Source organism: Meleagris gallopavo, chromosome 3 (assembly GCF_905368555.1).
Source record: "Meleagris gallopavo chromosome 3, MGAL_WU_HG_1.1, whole genome shotgun sequence".
Lineage (NCBI taxonomy): Eukaryota > Metazoa > Chordata > Aves > Galliformes > Phasianidae > Meleagris > Meleagris gallopavo.
Window position 1 is genome coordinate 76217347 of NC_139406.1, and position 14853 is coordinate 76232199.

The 14853-nt window shown below is 37.0% G+C and overlaps 2 protein-coding genes across 9 annotated transcripts in view; one reads left to right on the forward strand and one right to left on the reverse strand.

Annotated features, from left to right (window-relative positions):
- Positions 1-2647, forward strand: part of OXR1 (oxidation resistance 1) — a 247470-nt gene extending 244823 nt beyond the window's left edge. For all 8 annotated transcript variants that reach the window (XM_085221565.1, XM_085221569.1, XM_085221566.1 and 5 more), the window contains one exon: positions 613-2647. In XM_085221565.1, coding sequence (XP_085077691.1) covers positions 613-748 — 136 coding nt within the window. In that variant the 3' untranslated portion in view covers positions 749-2647. The remainder of the gene's footprint in view (positions 1-612) is intronic.
- ABRA (actin binding Rho activating protein) lies at positions 1370-10726 on the reverse strand. Its single transcript, XM_003205225.5, has 2 exons — positions 9908-10726; positions 1370-5970 (listed from the first exon to the last, which is right to left on the reverse strand). The coding sequence occupies exons 1-2, from the start codon at positions 10624-10626 to the stop codon at positions 5493-5495; spliced, it is 1197 nt and encodes a 398-aa protein (XP_003205273.2). The 5' UTR covers positions 10627-10726; the 3' UTR covers positions 1370-5492.
- Positions 10727-14853: the final 4127 nt, after the last annotated feature.

The following is a 14853-nucleotide window of genomic DNA, read 5'->3' on the forward strand; positions in this document are numbered from 1 at the left end:
ATCTCATTGCTCAAAAGTTACCATTTGAGAATGATCTAGTATGTCTTATGCTTAACTTCTAATGTTTAGTAGACTTAGGAAGGACTTCTGTCATCAGTGTAGTTGACACCAAGTGTCAACCACACAAGGCTATCGTACATTAGGTGCTCTAACTACATGTGTCCTGGTATATTCCAGGTGGACACAAGTTACTTAAGTTTCTGATGTATTGTGATGTATGTGAGGAATACCTACAGCCAGAAGGGGCTTGAATTTACATTTTGCTATCCCAAGACATGTCAGCATCTTCAGAAATTGATGATGTCTCATCCCTTTTTTCTGCATTCTTGTCACTACTATTATGCCAGTTTCTTAATACAAATTGAAGGGGATGAAAGCTGCAGTATTCTGGTTAACTTTTCATTGTGGTATATTCAGAAAAAGTATTCCTAAAATAAGGAAGAAAAATCTTTGCAGCTTTAAATTTATTAACAACTAGGAAGTACCTGTGCGGATTTCTATTCTATGATTTTTTTTGTTTGTTTGTTTCTAAGTTATGAATGAAAAAATGCATTCAAAAGTTTGATGTTAACTCCCTCAATCTTTTGCTTTAATATGTTGTATGTCTTGCAGTGGGGAATTTGCTCTTTGGCTCGATGGGGATCTCTACCATGGAAGAAGTCATTCATGCAAAACATTTGGGAATCATACACTTTCTAAGAGAGAAGACTTCATTATTCAAGACATAGAAATTTGGGCTTTTGAATGAGTTGTAAATGAGAACTACTTCTACAGGGTATTGTCCCAAACCTGAAATTAATCAATGCAGCTTGAAATCCCTATGAGCAATATAATGCACCTGTTTACCTTTTTTTTTTTTCTTTCTTGTAGTTTTCAGCATGGCCATTTAGTTATTTTGCAATAGTGGACTTTTTTCATGCTTCTTTGTCTGTAATACACTGTCTTACTTTCTCTAAGGTGTAGAAACTCAAAAAAAAAAAAAAAAAAAAAAATACAGACTGGAATAAAAAAAAGAACATCAGTTACTTCGATCCTTGCAGTCTATAAAACTTCATCATCCTTTTTACAGTTGCCTCCCAGGTTTCCCACACACATCTTTCTGTAAATCCTACTGGGGGCTGCTTCATTGAATATAGGTTATTATTTTTGTATTTAAATTTTATCTGAGAATGAAGTTGCCCTCTATGATCCTATGTAAGTAGAAAGCTGCGTGTAGGTACTTGGAAGTAGTACTGCAGTGGTTGGTCTGGACCAAAATGGATATATTGTTATGGTGCCACAGATGAGAAGCCTAGCATTCCTTCTTTGACACATACTAGTACGCTTATGGTTAAAAGATATCCAAAGTCAACAGTGCCACTTGTCTTGATTTTCTTTTTTTTTTTTTTTCTCATGTTAAGAAAGTGAGTTAAACAATGTGTTCTAGCTTGCATAATAGTTGTATTAGTGTATTGCATATGCTGTTAATGATCTGCAGGTTTGGGACAATAACTGACAGTATTGAGCTACATGGCAAAGACTTAAAAATAATAATAATAATAACAATAACAAGGGAATGTAAGAATGTAATAGTTCCAGGAAACTAAAAGGCTAAGGCAAGTGAAACTCAAGACAATTTGTAACTATAGGGCATTAAAAGTACAAAGATTATGAAACAAATGCATCTTTCAACATAGTGTCAGATATATACTGTTATACTCTTGTAGCCGTGTAGCACATCAACTCAAGAATATAGCTTATTCCTGTCCAAAGAAAAAATAATTGTGATGTTTTTTTGAGTGGGTCTATGTTGTAAATTTACAGTTAGCACCAGCTCTGATTAAAATGAGACAATGTACTATAGGTAGACAATATTGTAATTCAGTAGACTTGTGGAATATGCAAACTTACTGTCATGTGACCTCAAAAAATGACAGACTAGTACACAGTTCCAGTAGCTCTTGTCCACTTTTGTAGGAAAGTTGATAAGCCATTGTGGCAATAACAGCTCAACAAAATTGTTTGTTTCAAAGCTTTTAATCTATGTTCTGCAAAAAAGGAAAAAAAAAAAGAAAAAAATTGCTGTTAAGTGTGACAGTGACTGACTTTGTGCTGAAATTTCAGCTATTTCAGATAAACATTGTATATTATCTTGTAAATTAATGTTTAAAGTAGTTTTGTTATTATAGAAAAGTGTTGATTGACGGGTTGCTTATAGCACTTTAAATTATTCTAGAAATGGAATAAAGGCCAAATGAATTGGCTTAAGTAGATGTAGTTGTATATTTCAAAATATTTAGATATTGGAAAGTTTTAAAAACTTATTTGAAGACAGTTTACTGCTATGGTAATGAGAAAGGGCAGATGGTTCATCTTATAATATGCTAATGCTCTATATGAATAGAAATACAGGGCTTTGTTTCCTGTCTCTGTGTATAGCTCTTTATCCTTATTAGAACTTAGTACAATGTGTAGACTAAATGTTTACAAAATAAGAAAGTGTAAATAAACTAAAATGGCTTTTCTCCCTTTGGTCTTCCACAGCAGTATTATTGTCTTTGTGGAGTTAAGACTGATTATTGCAAAAAGAGAATCCTGTAATGGATTTTAAATACTCTACGGTCACAGTGATGTATAGCAAATAAATCTAAATATATGTAAAAATAAACTTGAGTTGGGATTTATTTAGAAGTTGGAGCGCGCTTAGGAGCACAAATGCAGTTTATTGTTGTTACTTTCATAACTTCACAGAATATATAGAATTCAGTTGCTCACCGTTAGCACTAATGATCATTTCTTACTCTTTTGATGTGCAGTAAGTATTTAGAAAATGTCTGGCCAAATGCTGCAAGAGTGTGGAAGAGGGGGAGCAAAAATATAAGTGCAGCTGGTTTTGTTTTATCAGGAATCTATGCCTTTGTTAATGTCCTCTTTCTTTCTAGTAACATCAAAAGATAAATGGCTACTAGTAATATCAGACAGAATTGTAGGGGTTAGAAGGGGCCCCTGGAGTTCTTAGCTTTTAGCTTTTTTGCAATTAACTCAGCTAAGTAGTATTGTCAACACAATTTCAGTCTACATTTCTGTAATGCCCTAGGAGGCAATTTTGATTCATAAGGCAGTATTGGTTGAGCCAGGTCCCCTGGTTGAACCAGGTCCCCTCTTTCCATGCCTGAACTGCTGCTTGCTCATCTGCTGCATGCATAAGATTGCATAGAACACGTGAAATATTAGGGAAAAATAGATTTTCAAGGTTGTCTCCCCTCAATCTTCGTTTTTGAAAGCCCAATGGGAAGTGGTGAGATTAAAATACACTTGTCAGTCATTTTCAAGAAAACTGTGATGAGCCTAATCTCTGTTGTGTTGCTTTATAATAGGATGGGATTTCTCATGAGCAGAAATATGATGTGATTACATTAGCATTTCACAGAATTATAGCACAGGTGAGGTTGACAGGGGCCCAGGCCCATGCACGCATCACTTCTGAAGGTCTCCAAGGAGGAGACCCCTCAGCCTCAGGGTCTTCCTTGGCGGTGTATTCTTTGTACAGATATCTAATATTCCAACTGTTTCATTTTCATGTTCCTTGATATCATCTTCTGATGCTTCTGACAGAGAAAGCTCCATAGAAAAATACTTTTATCAGCCTGTGAACAGGAGAAGGTACTCATACTTCAAAATAACCTATTGCTGTTTTTCTTCTGAGAAGATGAACGTGTATTTCTTTTCTGGTGTTTGGGAGAAGGAACCAAAGAAACCAATATTTTATTTATAATTCGTATATTCCTTTGACAAGCAGACTTTCTCAAAACAACTTAGAAAGCTGTAAGGATAAGGTAAGAATATGCCAATATCTAAATATTACATTTTGAAGTCAGTTTTGCAGATTTATTTGAGTAGACTGAGAGATCTCAATATAAATGCTAAAGAAATGCTATTGAATTCTTCAAGTAAAATGTTTTTTCTTCTTTATGTTCACAAGTAACTGTGCCTCAAATAATGTTTTATGCCAACTTATAATAAACACATAGTAACCAGTTCTTGCGTCACTTGCTGTTAAAATATGTAACTCATATGTTCATTGGAGGCTCAAAGTGGAATACCTGTAGTCTCATGATATGTTTGTAGTGTTTGTTTTATGACAGTCAGGATGTTCATTCAACTTTCTGTAAGAAAATATTTGCTCTTTCAGCTTGAATATTCAGAGTCTTCTGAGAGGGGAAAGAACTTTTTTCATTATACAAATTACTTGTCCAGGTCTCCTGTTGTGTTACAAATGCTTTGCAGAAAGTGTTTTTAATAGCATAGGATTTATTTTTTGTTTGCTCTTTTTAGTTTTTCCACATTAGTCCAGTGACATTGTGATCCATCTAATCCAGTAAGCAGTATAAACCTTACAGAGTTCTCAGATTTGTGTAAAAGGCAAAACCACAGTTTTTAGACTATTTGTTCATCGGGATGCATTTCTCTTCAGCATCTCCTACTCAAATACATTATTTCAGCAATGTCAGGATAATTAAAACAACAAATACTGCAGAATTAGACTGGTGTTTTTGGGTACTGCACAACACCACTTCCACTGAAGTCAGTTGTTTTCAGGTCTGGAGAATGCTGCTTCTGTATCTTTTCTCATAGAAGTACATTTCAGTAGAAGATGTAATCATTTGTTCACTGTAAACATCAATACAATTACATGACTATTTCTTTTACATTAAGTATTATTTCCCTCTGTATTTACAAGAAAGATATTTACATAGTCGTTCATGTTTCGTATTTTCTACATCTATTCTAAACATTTTGTGCATCATGGCTGATGACTAGAAGCCACAAAATAGGCTATAACTAAAAATTAAAACATTTAATAAATTATATAAATTATTAAATAAAAAAGTTCTGCTTATAAAAAATTTGTCTTAGTTTCTGTGATATCTAAGAGAAAGTTGGCGGTAGCTGTCACTGCAGTAGTATTTGCTTATATTATTTATAAAAGTAACAAATTTGGCATCCTTAGTTGTGTACAAATAAGCCTTTTTTTACATGCGTTTAAATAGATTAGTTAGAAAATATACACATAAGATCAAAAATTTGGTCTGAGTTTAGATTATCATTCTGCTTCTGATCTGGTGTGGTTTTTATATTCCCTGCTTAAATAGTTGAGAGGAACTTGAATGTAAGAATAAGTTAAAATAAGTTAAAAAAAAAAAATAATAATTTATAGCCATTTGTATTATTACAAGTTTCTATATTCATCTGCTTATGTTTTTTTTTTTTCTTATTTGCTCTGTGTATAGTAGTGTATACTGTGTATAGCTTCTGGCAAGCTCTCCTGGTGTAGAAAAAAATTCCATTTGGATGTTACGTTTATCATGCAACAGTTATAAAGCTTGTATTTAAAAAAATGCTCGATGTCTTTTCTGTCCAGGGGCTGGAAAAAATCTTATATTCCAAATGTGCAAAAGCTAATAGCAAAGGAAAAATGAGGTTTTCCAAGGCATGTTGCTCTTGGAGCATGCTTATTTTAATAAAGTAATTATGACATTGTCATCCCTTCCTTGCCATAACATTTCTCCCTCAAAGTCCACCAGCCCATGTTTCCTGGCTCTCATGAGAATCCCAACAACCTTATCTGAAATACGAACATATCTCTCAAAGAGTTCCCCAAAAGTGACTTGGATCTTGCCGTCACGCCGTGGCTTAGCCATGGTTTTAATGATGAAACACAGATCTCTAATCTCCCTGTGAATGTGAGCCTCTGCTCTCTTGGCCCTTTCAGCGGTTTTGGTGCCTTCCTTCGGCCGGCCATAGCCTTCGTCTCCTTTGTGCAGGCGTGTGGACATGGCCAGTTTGTGGTCAAAATCTTCACTGAAGGGATTCAGTTTCTGCGTTATGATGTGCTGGTCTGCCCATTCCTGCCATCTGTTCTTCAGGCTGCTAACAGGACTGTACTTCCTATGAGCTTTGATGCTTCTTTCTTCACTGCACTTGCTTATGCTGAAAGAGACAAAAAAGGCATTTCAGCTTTGCATTTCATAAATTAATTACGACTCTGCTGCTAATCTTTTTCAATGTATACATGTATATCATTTTCTAGAGCAGATGGTAACCACCAGGTGGCATATTTTCCTCAGTTCTAAATTAATTCTTTAGGAATCTTTAGTCAAGATTTCAGTTGGCCCTGAAAAGCAAATTCACTGACATCTTGATTTCATCTTTGGTACCACCTTCTAGTCTAGATTTGAGTCCAGAGTTCATATTCTCGCTGGTAAGGCTACAAGGCTGAAAGAAACTTGACACTACTAATCTTCAGAGATCTTAACTGATTTTGTATTTGTATGTGTGCGTGTGTAGCAATATCGCTGAGTGGCTGCAGGCAGACTGGCTGTTGATGTTCTTTCTGCTTGGGGCCAGTGTCATGTTGTGAGAGATAGTCTGAGCTAGTCTTTGTGCTGTCTGCATCCTGTCACTGTGTTGGTACAGAGCTCGCCTAGAGAGTATATTGTGCTGTGGCTATACCAAAGTAATTTGTTTTCTAATATTTTTAGTTCCCAGAAGGCTGCACTGAAACCACCCCGGTAATATCTGATTATTTTTAACAACAGAGCAAAACTACAGTTATCAAAACACTGCAAACTTGCTGCATGTTTTGTTTTCTGCTAAGCTTGTTGAATGAGATGAGAAAGTATGGCACAGATGTCCCCTGTTCAGGTCTGTGCACCAGAAGGTTGCCAGTACTGGGCAGTGCTGGTTCAAGTGCAGACACCTCATGCCTAGCATAGAAGATGGTGTATGAGATTGAACCATTCTTTTCAGTTCTGGAGTTACCCCTCGCTTGGCTTAGCTGTATTGAGAAATTGTACTGAAAAGCTCTAAAAATACTCTTCACAGTCAATATGATAAAAAGCATAAGAAGAATCAGGCTGCTCCACCATTTTTCCAGGGATCTCTGAGAAAGTCCTGAATCTGCAGTTCCCCACATGGAGAGGAGAATCTGGCAGTGAGTGAGATGGCTGAGCTCTGTAAAAGCTTTTTGATGTCATTTTATTTGAATTGTCTAGTGAGTATTCTCACCTTTTCTTACTGAAGCCTTTATTTCTCTTTTCAGGCCTTCTCAGTGGCTGAGAAAAACACCCCCATATCGATCACTTTGCTTTTATCATGCTCTTTGTGGGTTTGAAAGATCAATATTGTTAATCTTTTAATGTATTTGTTAGTTATAATTGCTAAAGTGCAATTTTCCTCATTGCTTAAGTTGTTGATGAGTTAATGTAGTAAACTATCATAGACCTGGAATCATTTTTTTCATGTCTGTGCAGCACATAACAATGGATTGGGGATCCAAATTGAAGATTGTGAGCTTTAACCTACTGTAGTAAGTCCACTATGAGTAACGAGTATCCTGCATTAACAGGCTACTGTTACACTAAGTGATAACACTGATTGCATCCTGAACTTGCAGGAGAACAGCATCCATGTCCTGCATTCCCTACTATCCTGTTTGCAGGGGAAGAGCATAAATCCCTTTTTAGTTTTGAATTTCATCTCTTCTGAATCCCTTTGACTCCTAAAAATTAAGCCTGTGGAAGTTAACATTCACTCGATGAAGAAAGCAGCCTGATTGCAGTAAACATTGCAGCTGGAAGTTGTGAAGATGCAGTGTGAAGGGGGAAAATACTGCCACCAATGTTTTGTTTTGTTTTCTTTTCCTGGTATATAGTATGGAAAATAGGAGATGTGTTTTAACAATTGTATACTTTTGGACTTTTTGAAGAAGTTATAATCCAACTGAGGGGTACTTAAAAGTAACAGACTGAAATAATGTATTCGGAAGCTATTAAAAAAAAAATAATAAAAAAAAAATAGTAGTTAAAAAAAAAAAAAAAAGCCAGTCCTGCTAGTGGCATAGTGAATGAAGAAAATGACTCTTGCAGATTTCAGTGGAAGGGATAGCAGTAAATGTGATAGCATATTATTTCTGTCATTTTCACTTCAGTGCTCTTCTATTTTCCCCCAGGTAACAGACATATGGAGAAAACATATGTAAGTTTTAAAAGAAAGATAGCTGATTTGCCCCTCCTGTAACGTTTTTAGCAAGCAATTTGTTTTAATTGGTGCTATTTACAGGTAATATGCAAACTTATCCCCTTTCCCCCAACTGTCTATGTGAAACCTTTGTCTTAATGCTTTATTTTTGTGCTCGTTTTTGTATAAGGTCTGCACAGGCTCTCCCAGCAGTAGGGACCACAGACTTTAAAGCTCTGGGTTACTGGAGAGCTATTCCACTTAAACTCTTAACTATTTGTTCCTTCTGAGAGATGACTGTCAGTTACATAACAAAGCATCAGGAAGCAGTGTCCTGGTGCCAGCCCCTGTCCTCCTTGCAGGCTCTTTAGGACAGGCCCTGGCCCAGCTGCAGTTAGGCCTCAGCAAAGACTTAGCACACCCTGGCCTCAGAGGCTGTGCCCTCCTTATTCACACATTTAAAGTTAGATGTGAGGTTGTACACCAAAACAGTTCAGACTATCACTCGTTCATGCCTTCTATCTATGCTCTGCGACATCACAGTTTTTAAAGCAGAGCAGTGGGGCAAATCATGCTATATCTAATGGCTGCCTACAGCTTCCCCTCATGAGGCGTTGGACATGCGGACCTTTTCATCTTTTGCTGAGAAGAGCGTGATGAATGAGTTTGGCAGCTACCCTCTGGCAAGTCTGGCTCCAGCTGTTTGTAGCTGTCTTCTGGAAAGGTTGTTCTGCCAGAGCTCTTGGGGAAAGCAAACAAATTTCTTCCAGCTTCTGCTGTTCCTCGGCTGTCCTGGGACACCTCCCAAGCTGCAGCTGAACCTTACTTGTGCATTACCTGGTTCCAAATGAAGCTGCTGTTATGTAGTAATCTTCAAGCACAGTCCTCTTATTGAACGAAGTCTTTCCCAAAGCTGTCTATTGGTATGATTTTGATTGCTACTTCATTCAAAATTCTCAGTGGAACTAGTAATAACTGCTTCTGTAAGTAATAGATTCTGCTTATTGTTTTTTGTTTGCACCAGTCAGAAAATTTGTGTGTCAAACTTCCACAATGTTTGATGTAAATTCTTTTTTTTCCTATTGATACTGTAGAGAGGCTTTGAATTTGAAGAATCTATCAATGGTTTAAAAGTTCTTTTTGTCAATTGATTTATAACATGATTTATAAATTATTTATAACCCAGCATGATTCAAATCAATACTTCAGTAGTAAGAGGCAGGCTGGATGCTTTCTAATACATATTTGGGATCCCATTCTTTGAGCTGGTGAATTCCAATTTCCAAAGCTTCCAAGGAGAAGTAGTGAACCCAGCTTTGGTTAAGATTTACTTAGAAGTAATTCCAGCAGTATCTCTTTTTGGACATTCTGTGCAAATTATGCCTAAGAATGTTTGCAGTTTGTACAAAGCAAAATAATAAGTATTAGGAAATATTATTTGCTCGAGCATTTTTTTAGACTTGGTATTTGCAGAAATAGATGAATAGCTGTGGGTTCTTGATGTGGAACAAAACGTTAATCTGAAATACGGACTAAAACATTAAGAAATAAGTAGTAGCTTAGATGAACCAATAAATCTAGTGTCAAATTTAACGACACTTCCTAAATATAACTTCCCACTTCTCTAATGTGTATGGTCCATGAAACCCGAGTCTATAGTCAGATGTTACCAAGGATTAAGCCACTTAAACATAGATATGTGAATGGTTTTCTGGATAGGTTGTTTTTGGTTGGTTGGTTGTTTTGCTTCACTCTCTTTTTCATTCAAGAGAATGCTTTCTCTTTGACTGTGTCTTGTGAATTATTTTTTGTCCTGATCTCATTTCCCTTCTCTCAAGGAATTTTGGTCCTGCGTAATGGCCTGCTTAACTGACTATTCCTGATACTGTAACAAAGGTGTTTTACTTACAGAGATGGTTGTTTAATCTTCACAGGGATCACCTCTTGGCTGTTGTCCTCTGGCTCAAGTTTGTCTTCTGCTTCCCCGTAGCCACTGTCTTCTGTATCCATGCTGTCATCATGGTGCTTCAACAGCAGTTCTTCCCTAGTTCCTAATTTGTTCTCTTTATAGCCCTCAATCAGGTCTGATACTCTGTTTGAACATTTTCTCCTTATAGTGGGAGATAATTTCCAATTAAGAATTTTGTCAATACCATTTGATTCTTCTTTGAACTTGGTCATCTCTGAGCTGCCATGGTTGTTCTCATATCTGCCACTGAGGAGGCTAACATCGCTTGCTCTTTCATAGGCTTTACTTACAACAGTTTTCAGCACCTCTTTGCTTTTAATGTTGACCTTTTTAAGAGCTTCATCAGATTCTCTTGACTTTTTTTCAGCATCTCTTGTCACCAATTCATTTGCTGAGGATTTTTCATCATCCCTCTTGGTAGATGGAACTGGCTGTTTTTCAAAGTGTCTTTCTTGCACTGACTGAGCTGATATGTCTCCTGCACTGGGGACCCACCCAGGGGGTTCTCGGGCTTGCTTTACATTGTGGTCACTTGCCCACTGCTGCCATCCTCGGGCTAAGCTGAAGACAAGGCTGGCGGTTCGGATCTTGTGGACAGCTCTTTTCACAGGAGTCGTGCTCGGTTTCTTTTCAGGAGCCATGTTGTTGTCTGCCGCCATTCTGCTGTTTAGCTTTCTGCTAAGCACCTCTTGAAGGAACTTTCTGAAGCAAGTAACGTCCAGCAAAGAGAGCTGCAGAGGTTTAAATAGAAGTGGGAGCAGATTGTGCCCGTGGAAAATATGTGAAACACTTCTCACAAAGATACAGTATCCTCACCATGACGGAGTTCTTTTTTTAAAACAGGATCACATTTCATCACAGCAGATGAATGATGCATGGTGCAGACAGGGTGACACAGGCCTGCGCAAGAACAGTGAGAAATTCACAGCTTCTTTGGGCTTTCTTCCCTGGGACTGTTCAATTCCCAGTTTGTTGGTGTGTGACTTGGTCTTCTGGAAGTGCATAACTTGGGTTAAAGATATTGAACAAGGTGTCTGATACGGCTACATGTTAGATGCTGTCAGTTGCTGACAACTTTGGCCAGAGCAGAGACCACTCAGCATCACAAGTGCAGGGTTCCCTTACAGTGTCAACAGTCTATGAATGAGACATCTTTAGATGCATTTTCTAAAATGATACTAGGTGATTTCATTTTATTGTTCATATATCCAAGAAAAATAAGTTTGTTTTTTTTTTTTTTTACAAGGCATTTACGTGCTCTATTTTTTTCTTATCTACTTATGTCTGCCTAGGAGAAGGGCTGCGAAGATGAGACTACAGGGGAAGATGAGAGGGGCACTGAGGTCTCTTGTTTTTGGCCCAGAGCAGAGGAGCTGAGGGGAGGCCTGATGGCGGCTGCAGCTCCTCGCAGGGAGCGGAAGGGCAGCGCTGAGCTCTGCTCTGTGTGACAGCGCCAGGGCCCGAGGGAACGGCATGGAGCTGCGTCAGGGAGGGGCGGGTGGGGGTCAGGGACAGGGTCTGCACCAGAGGGTGGTGGGCATGGAACGGGCTGCCCAGGGCAGTGGGCACGGCTCTGAGCTGCCAAAGTTCAAGAAGCATCTGGACAGCGCTCTCAGACATGTGGTCTGATTTTTGGGTGATCCTGTCCTATGTGGAGCCAGGAGTTGAACTCAGTGATCCTTATGTATCCCTTCTGACTTGGGATATTTTATGATTCTGTGACTTACAATGTACCTCTAGGGGGTTTAGGAACACTATCGTGTTTGATGTCAGCACTAAGAGTTAGTGAATAACTATTTCTAGTCCAAAGATGAATAAGAAGATTGACTTGATTGGATAGATGAATGACCTAATTTTTATGTCAGGCTTTGAAAAAAAAATAAAGCATAACCTATTTCATTTCTGGCTTTTTTCAAGGGTGTCATGTACAAAAATTATAAAAAATAATATTTAGTTGTATGTTATTTGCACCAACATTATTCTTAGTACTTACAATATAGGAAAAAAAAAAAAAAAAAAAGAGGGGGAAAAATTGTTTCTTTTTCATTCCAGAGGACTTCCTGGAGAGCAGTCATACTCAGATTTATAAAATTATTTGTTTATTTGGTGAATTGATACATCAACTGTTACATAATAATAAACAATTTCTGAGTTACAGTCCTATAGTATTTTATTTCCTAGTATAATGTTTCCTAAATGGGAAATGAAAATGGCATTGCTTTTTCCATTCATCATACCTTGCAACACAGTGACTGACTTGCCATGTGGCAGTCAGGCAAACTGAACTTGAAGGAATTCTGTTGGCTTCACCGGTGGCGTACCAGAGATAAATATGGACTCCTACTGCTCTGCTTCTTTCTCTTCTGTCTATTAAAGGCTGTGCTGTTGGAAGTAGGTTAGATCATATTTAGTTTCTGTTTAATAATAAAAGGCTTAATCATACCTTTGACTTCTAGGCAGAATTCCTCATTAATCTCTTGGGTCATTTCCTCTTCAAAACTGGTGACATAATGTAGGTTAAGTATTGCTATTTGATATTTACTCATACTTTTTTTTTAGCAAGAAATGTATGACCTCAGTATACTGTACAATCTTAGCTATTACCAGCTGCATCATAATTCTGATATGGCATTGTGAGGTTTACTGGGACAACCTGATCAAGAATTGTGTTATTAAATGTTTATTTATTATTGCTAAAGGCTAGTCAGGAATTGGAGCTTCTTATGTTTAAGAGCACACTAGTGCATGCATGCATACGTACAGGGTGATGCAGTTCCCTAATTGCTACAGAAGATGAAATAGAAAGAAGAATATAATGTGTGTGCCTGTAGGATATAATTTTTTTTTATCTATTATTCCAATTTTTTTTTATCTATTTGGTATGATGAATCTGATTTTTAATGCCTGTTCCAGTGTTCTTGCAACTTCAGTAACAGAGTCATCGAATGGCTTGGGTTGGAAGGGACCATAACAGTCATCTAGTTCTAACCCCTGTAATTCATAAGCATATTGTTTGTTTCATTTTTGGAAATGAGCAAAAATAACAGGTATGTTTAAAGGAAACAGTGAGCACATCTAGTTTGTTGGAGAGTTATTGTTATTTGTTTTCATGTGGTTTTCCAGTTAATTTTGTACAATTCCAATGAATTTTGCAGGTGTGACAAAAATGAAAACCAACGTTGCATTTGCTGCACTTACCCATCCATAAAAGATGGCCATTTTTTGCTATAAAAAAAAAAAAATTAAAATCTGTTTAATGTGGTTTTTCAAGTCAAAATTGTTTGTACCTCTCCTTGCTGTAGGGCTCTGCTAGATTTATTACTGTAATTACTGTTGAGGTTCTTGAACTACTTTACTCTCCTGCCATCTTTGCAAGTCGTTGTCTTGAAATTCAATTCATAGTAATGAAAAAGTATTCCACTCCTTAGGAAAGTTTGGAAGTTACAACCCATTTCTAAGAATTTATGAATAAAGAGAATTTATGCTTTTCTAATAGGCTTTAATGTACTAGTCATTATCTCACAGACTTAGTGCTTACAAAGTTTAGATAAATGGTAGCAAAAAGTCACAGACTATTGAAATTGAACACCAAGATTACAGTTGCAAACTACTGTTAATCTATGTTGCATGATAGTATGTTAAGCATATGTTTAGTTTAAATTTGCCACTATTTTAAGCTGAAGTTTTAACATCAGCTTAGGCCAGTGAAACTTTGAACTAGTTATTCCATGACAACTTAATGTATTATATTTAATTTTTGAGTGTGTAATCATGACTTGAAAGTATTTAATGGTACCTTTTTTATATGATGACATTTCCAGTGAGAAGTCAATCGTGAGAAGAGTCTAAGTAAAGTTTGAATCATTCAGTCCGATTCATATTTTGTGGGTCAATTGCTTATGTTTCACTGCACTATGAGTAACTTTTTTTAAACATATATACATATACAATTTTTTTTATTCTTAGTGGCCAATGCTACATCTGAATGTCTGTGCCTAACACCCTTACTGGCACTTCTGAAAGCCAACAGCCAGCTACTAGGGTGTACCTCATGTTCTAATGCACAGCAAGACGTGGTGGTGTGGTGACTACATCACGGACTTGAGGCACAATTTATTACAGAAGGTGTATGGGAGGAATCATGTCTGGAGCAGGTAAATAAGTGAGTAGGCTTGACGTCCTGTTTTGGGATTCAGTCTCTGACATCTTGGGACATGTCTTCTCAAGTTCTTAGGTCCTCATTGCTCCTTTTGAATTGCTGCACTGCAATCTGATTTCCTGAATCTGTTCTCATGAAGGACCAGCTGAGAGCTTGCCACTGTTAGTAATAGAAATTGAGGGTTTTTTATTTGTTAGGAAGCTGTTGGTTTTTTCCCTATACATTAGTATTAGTCTGTAGTAAAAGCCGTAATGTAGAATATTATAATGTAATGTAGAATATTAACAGTCTCTGAGGGGCTGGTTTGTTGTTCATTTTCTTTTTAAGGATACTTAATTTTAGAAAAAAGACAATATCCTTCATTCACCATTTTGCCTTATCAGACATTGTACGTAAGTTATTCTATGTTATGACATATTCTATGTCAAAACAAGAAATTTCATTTTCAAACAGTTCTAAGTATATGAAGGATGCTCTTTTCCTCCCCAGAGTTAGTGGTGAAGAACAAGATCAGTCTGTGTTTCATAATGAAACATAACCAACTGCCACTATCAATAAGGAATTTCAAAACAGAATTTTCTTTTCCTCATGACACTGATAGAGCATGCTGTATCACATCACATCATCATACATCGTCAGTGAATGCCGAAAACTTGCGTAATGAGTTAGAGTTCTGGATTTATTTTTAGAGCTTGAGTTGAACGTATCACTTCTAACAATAGTAATG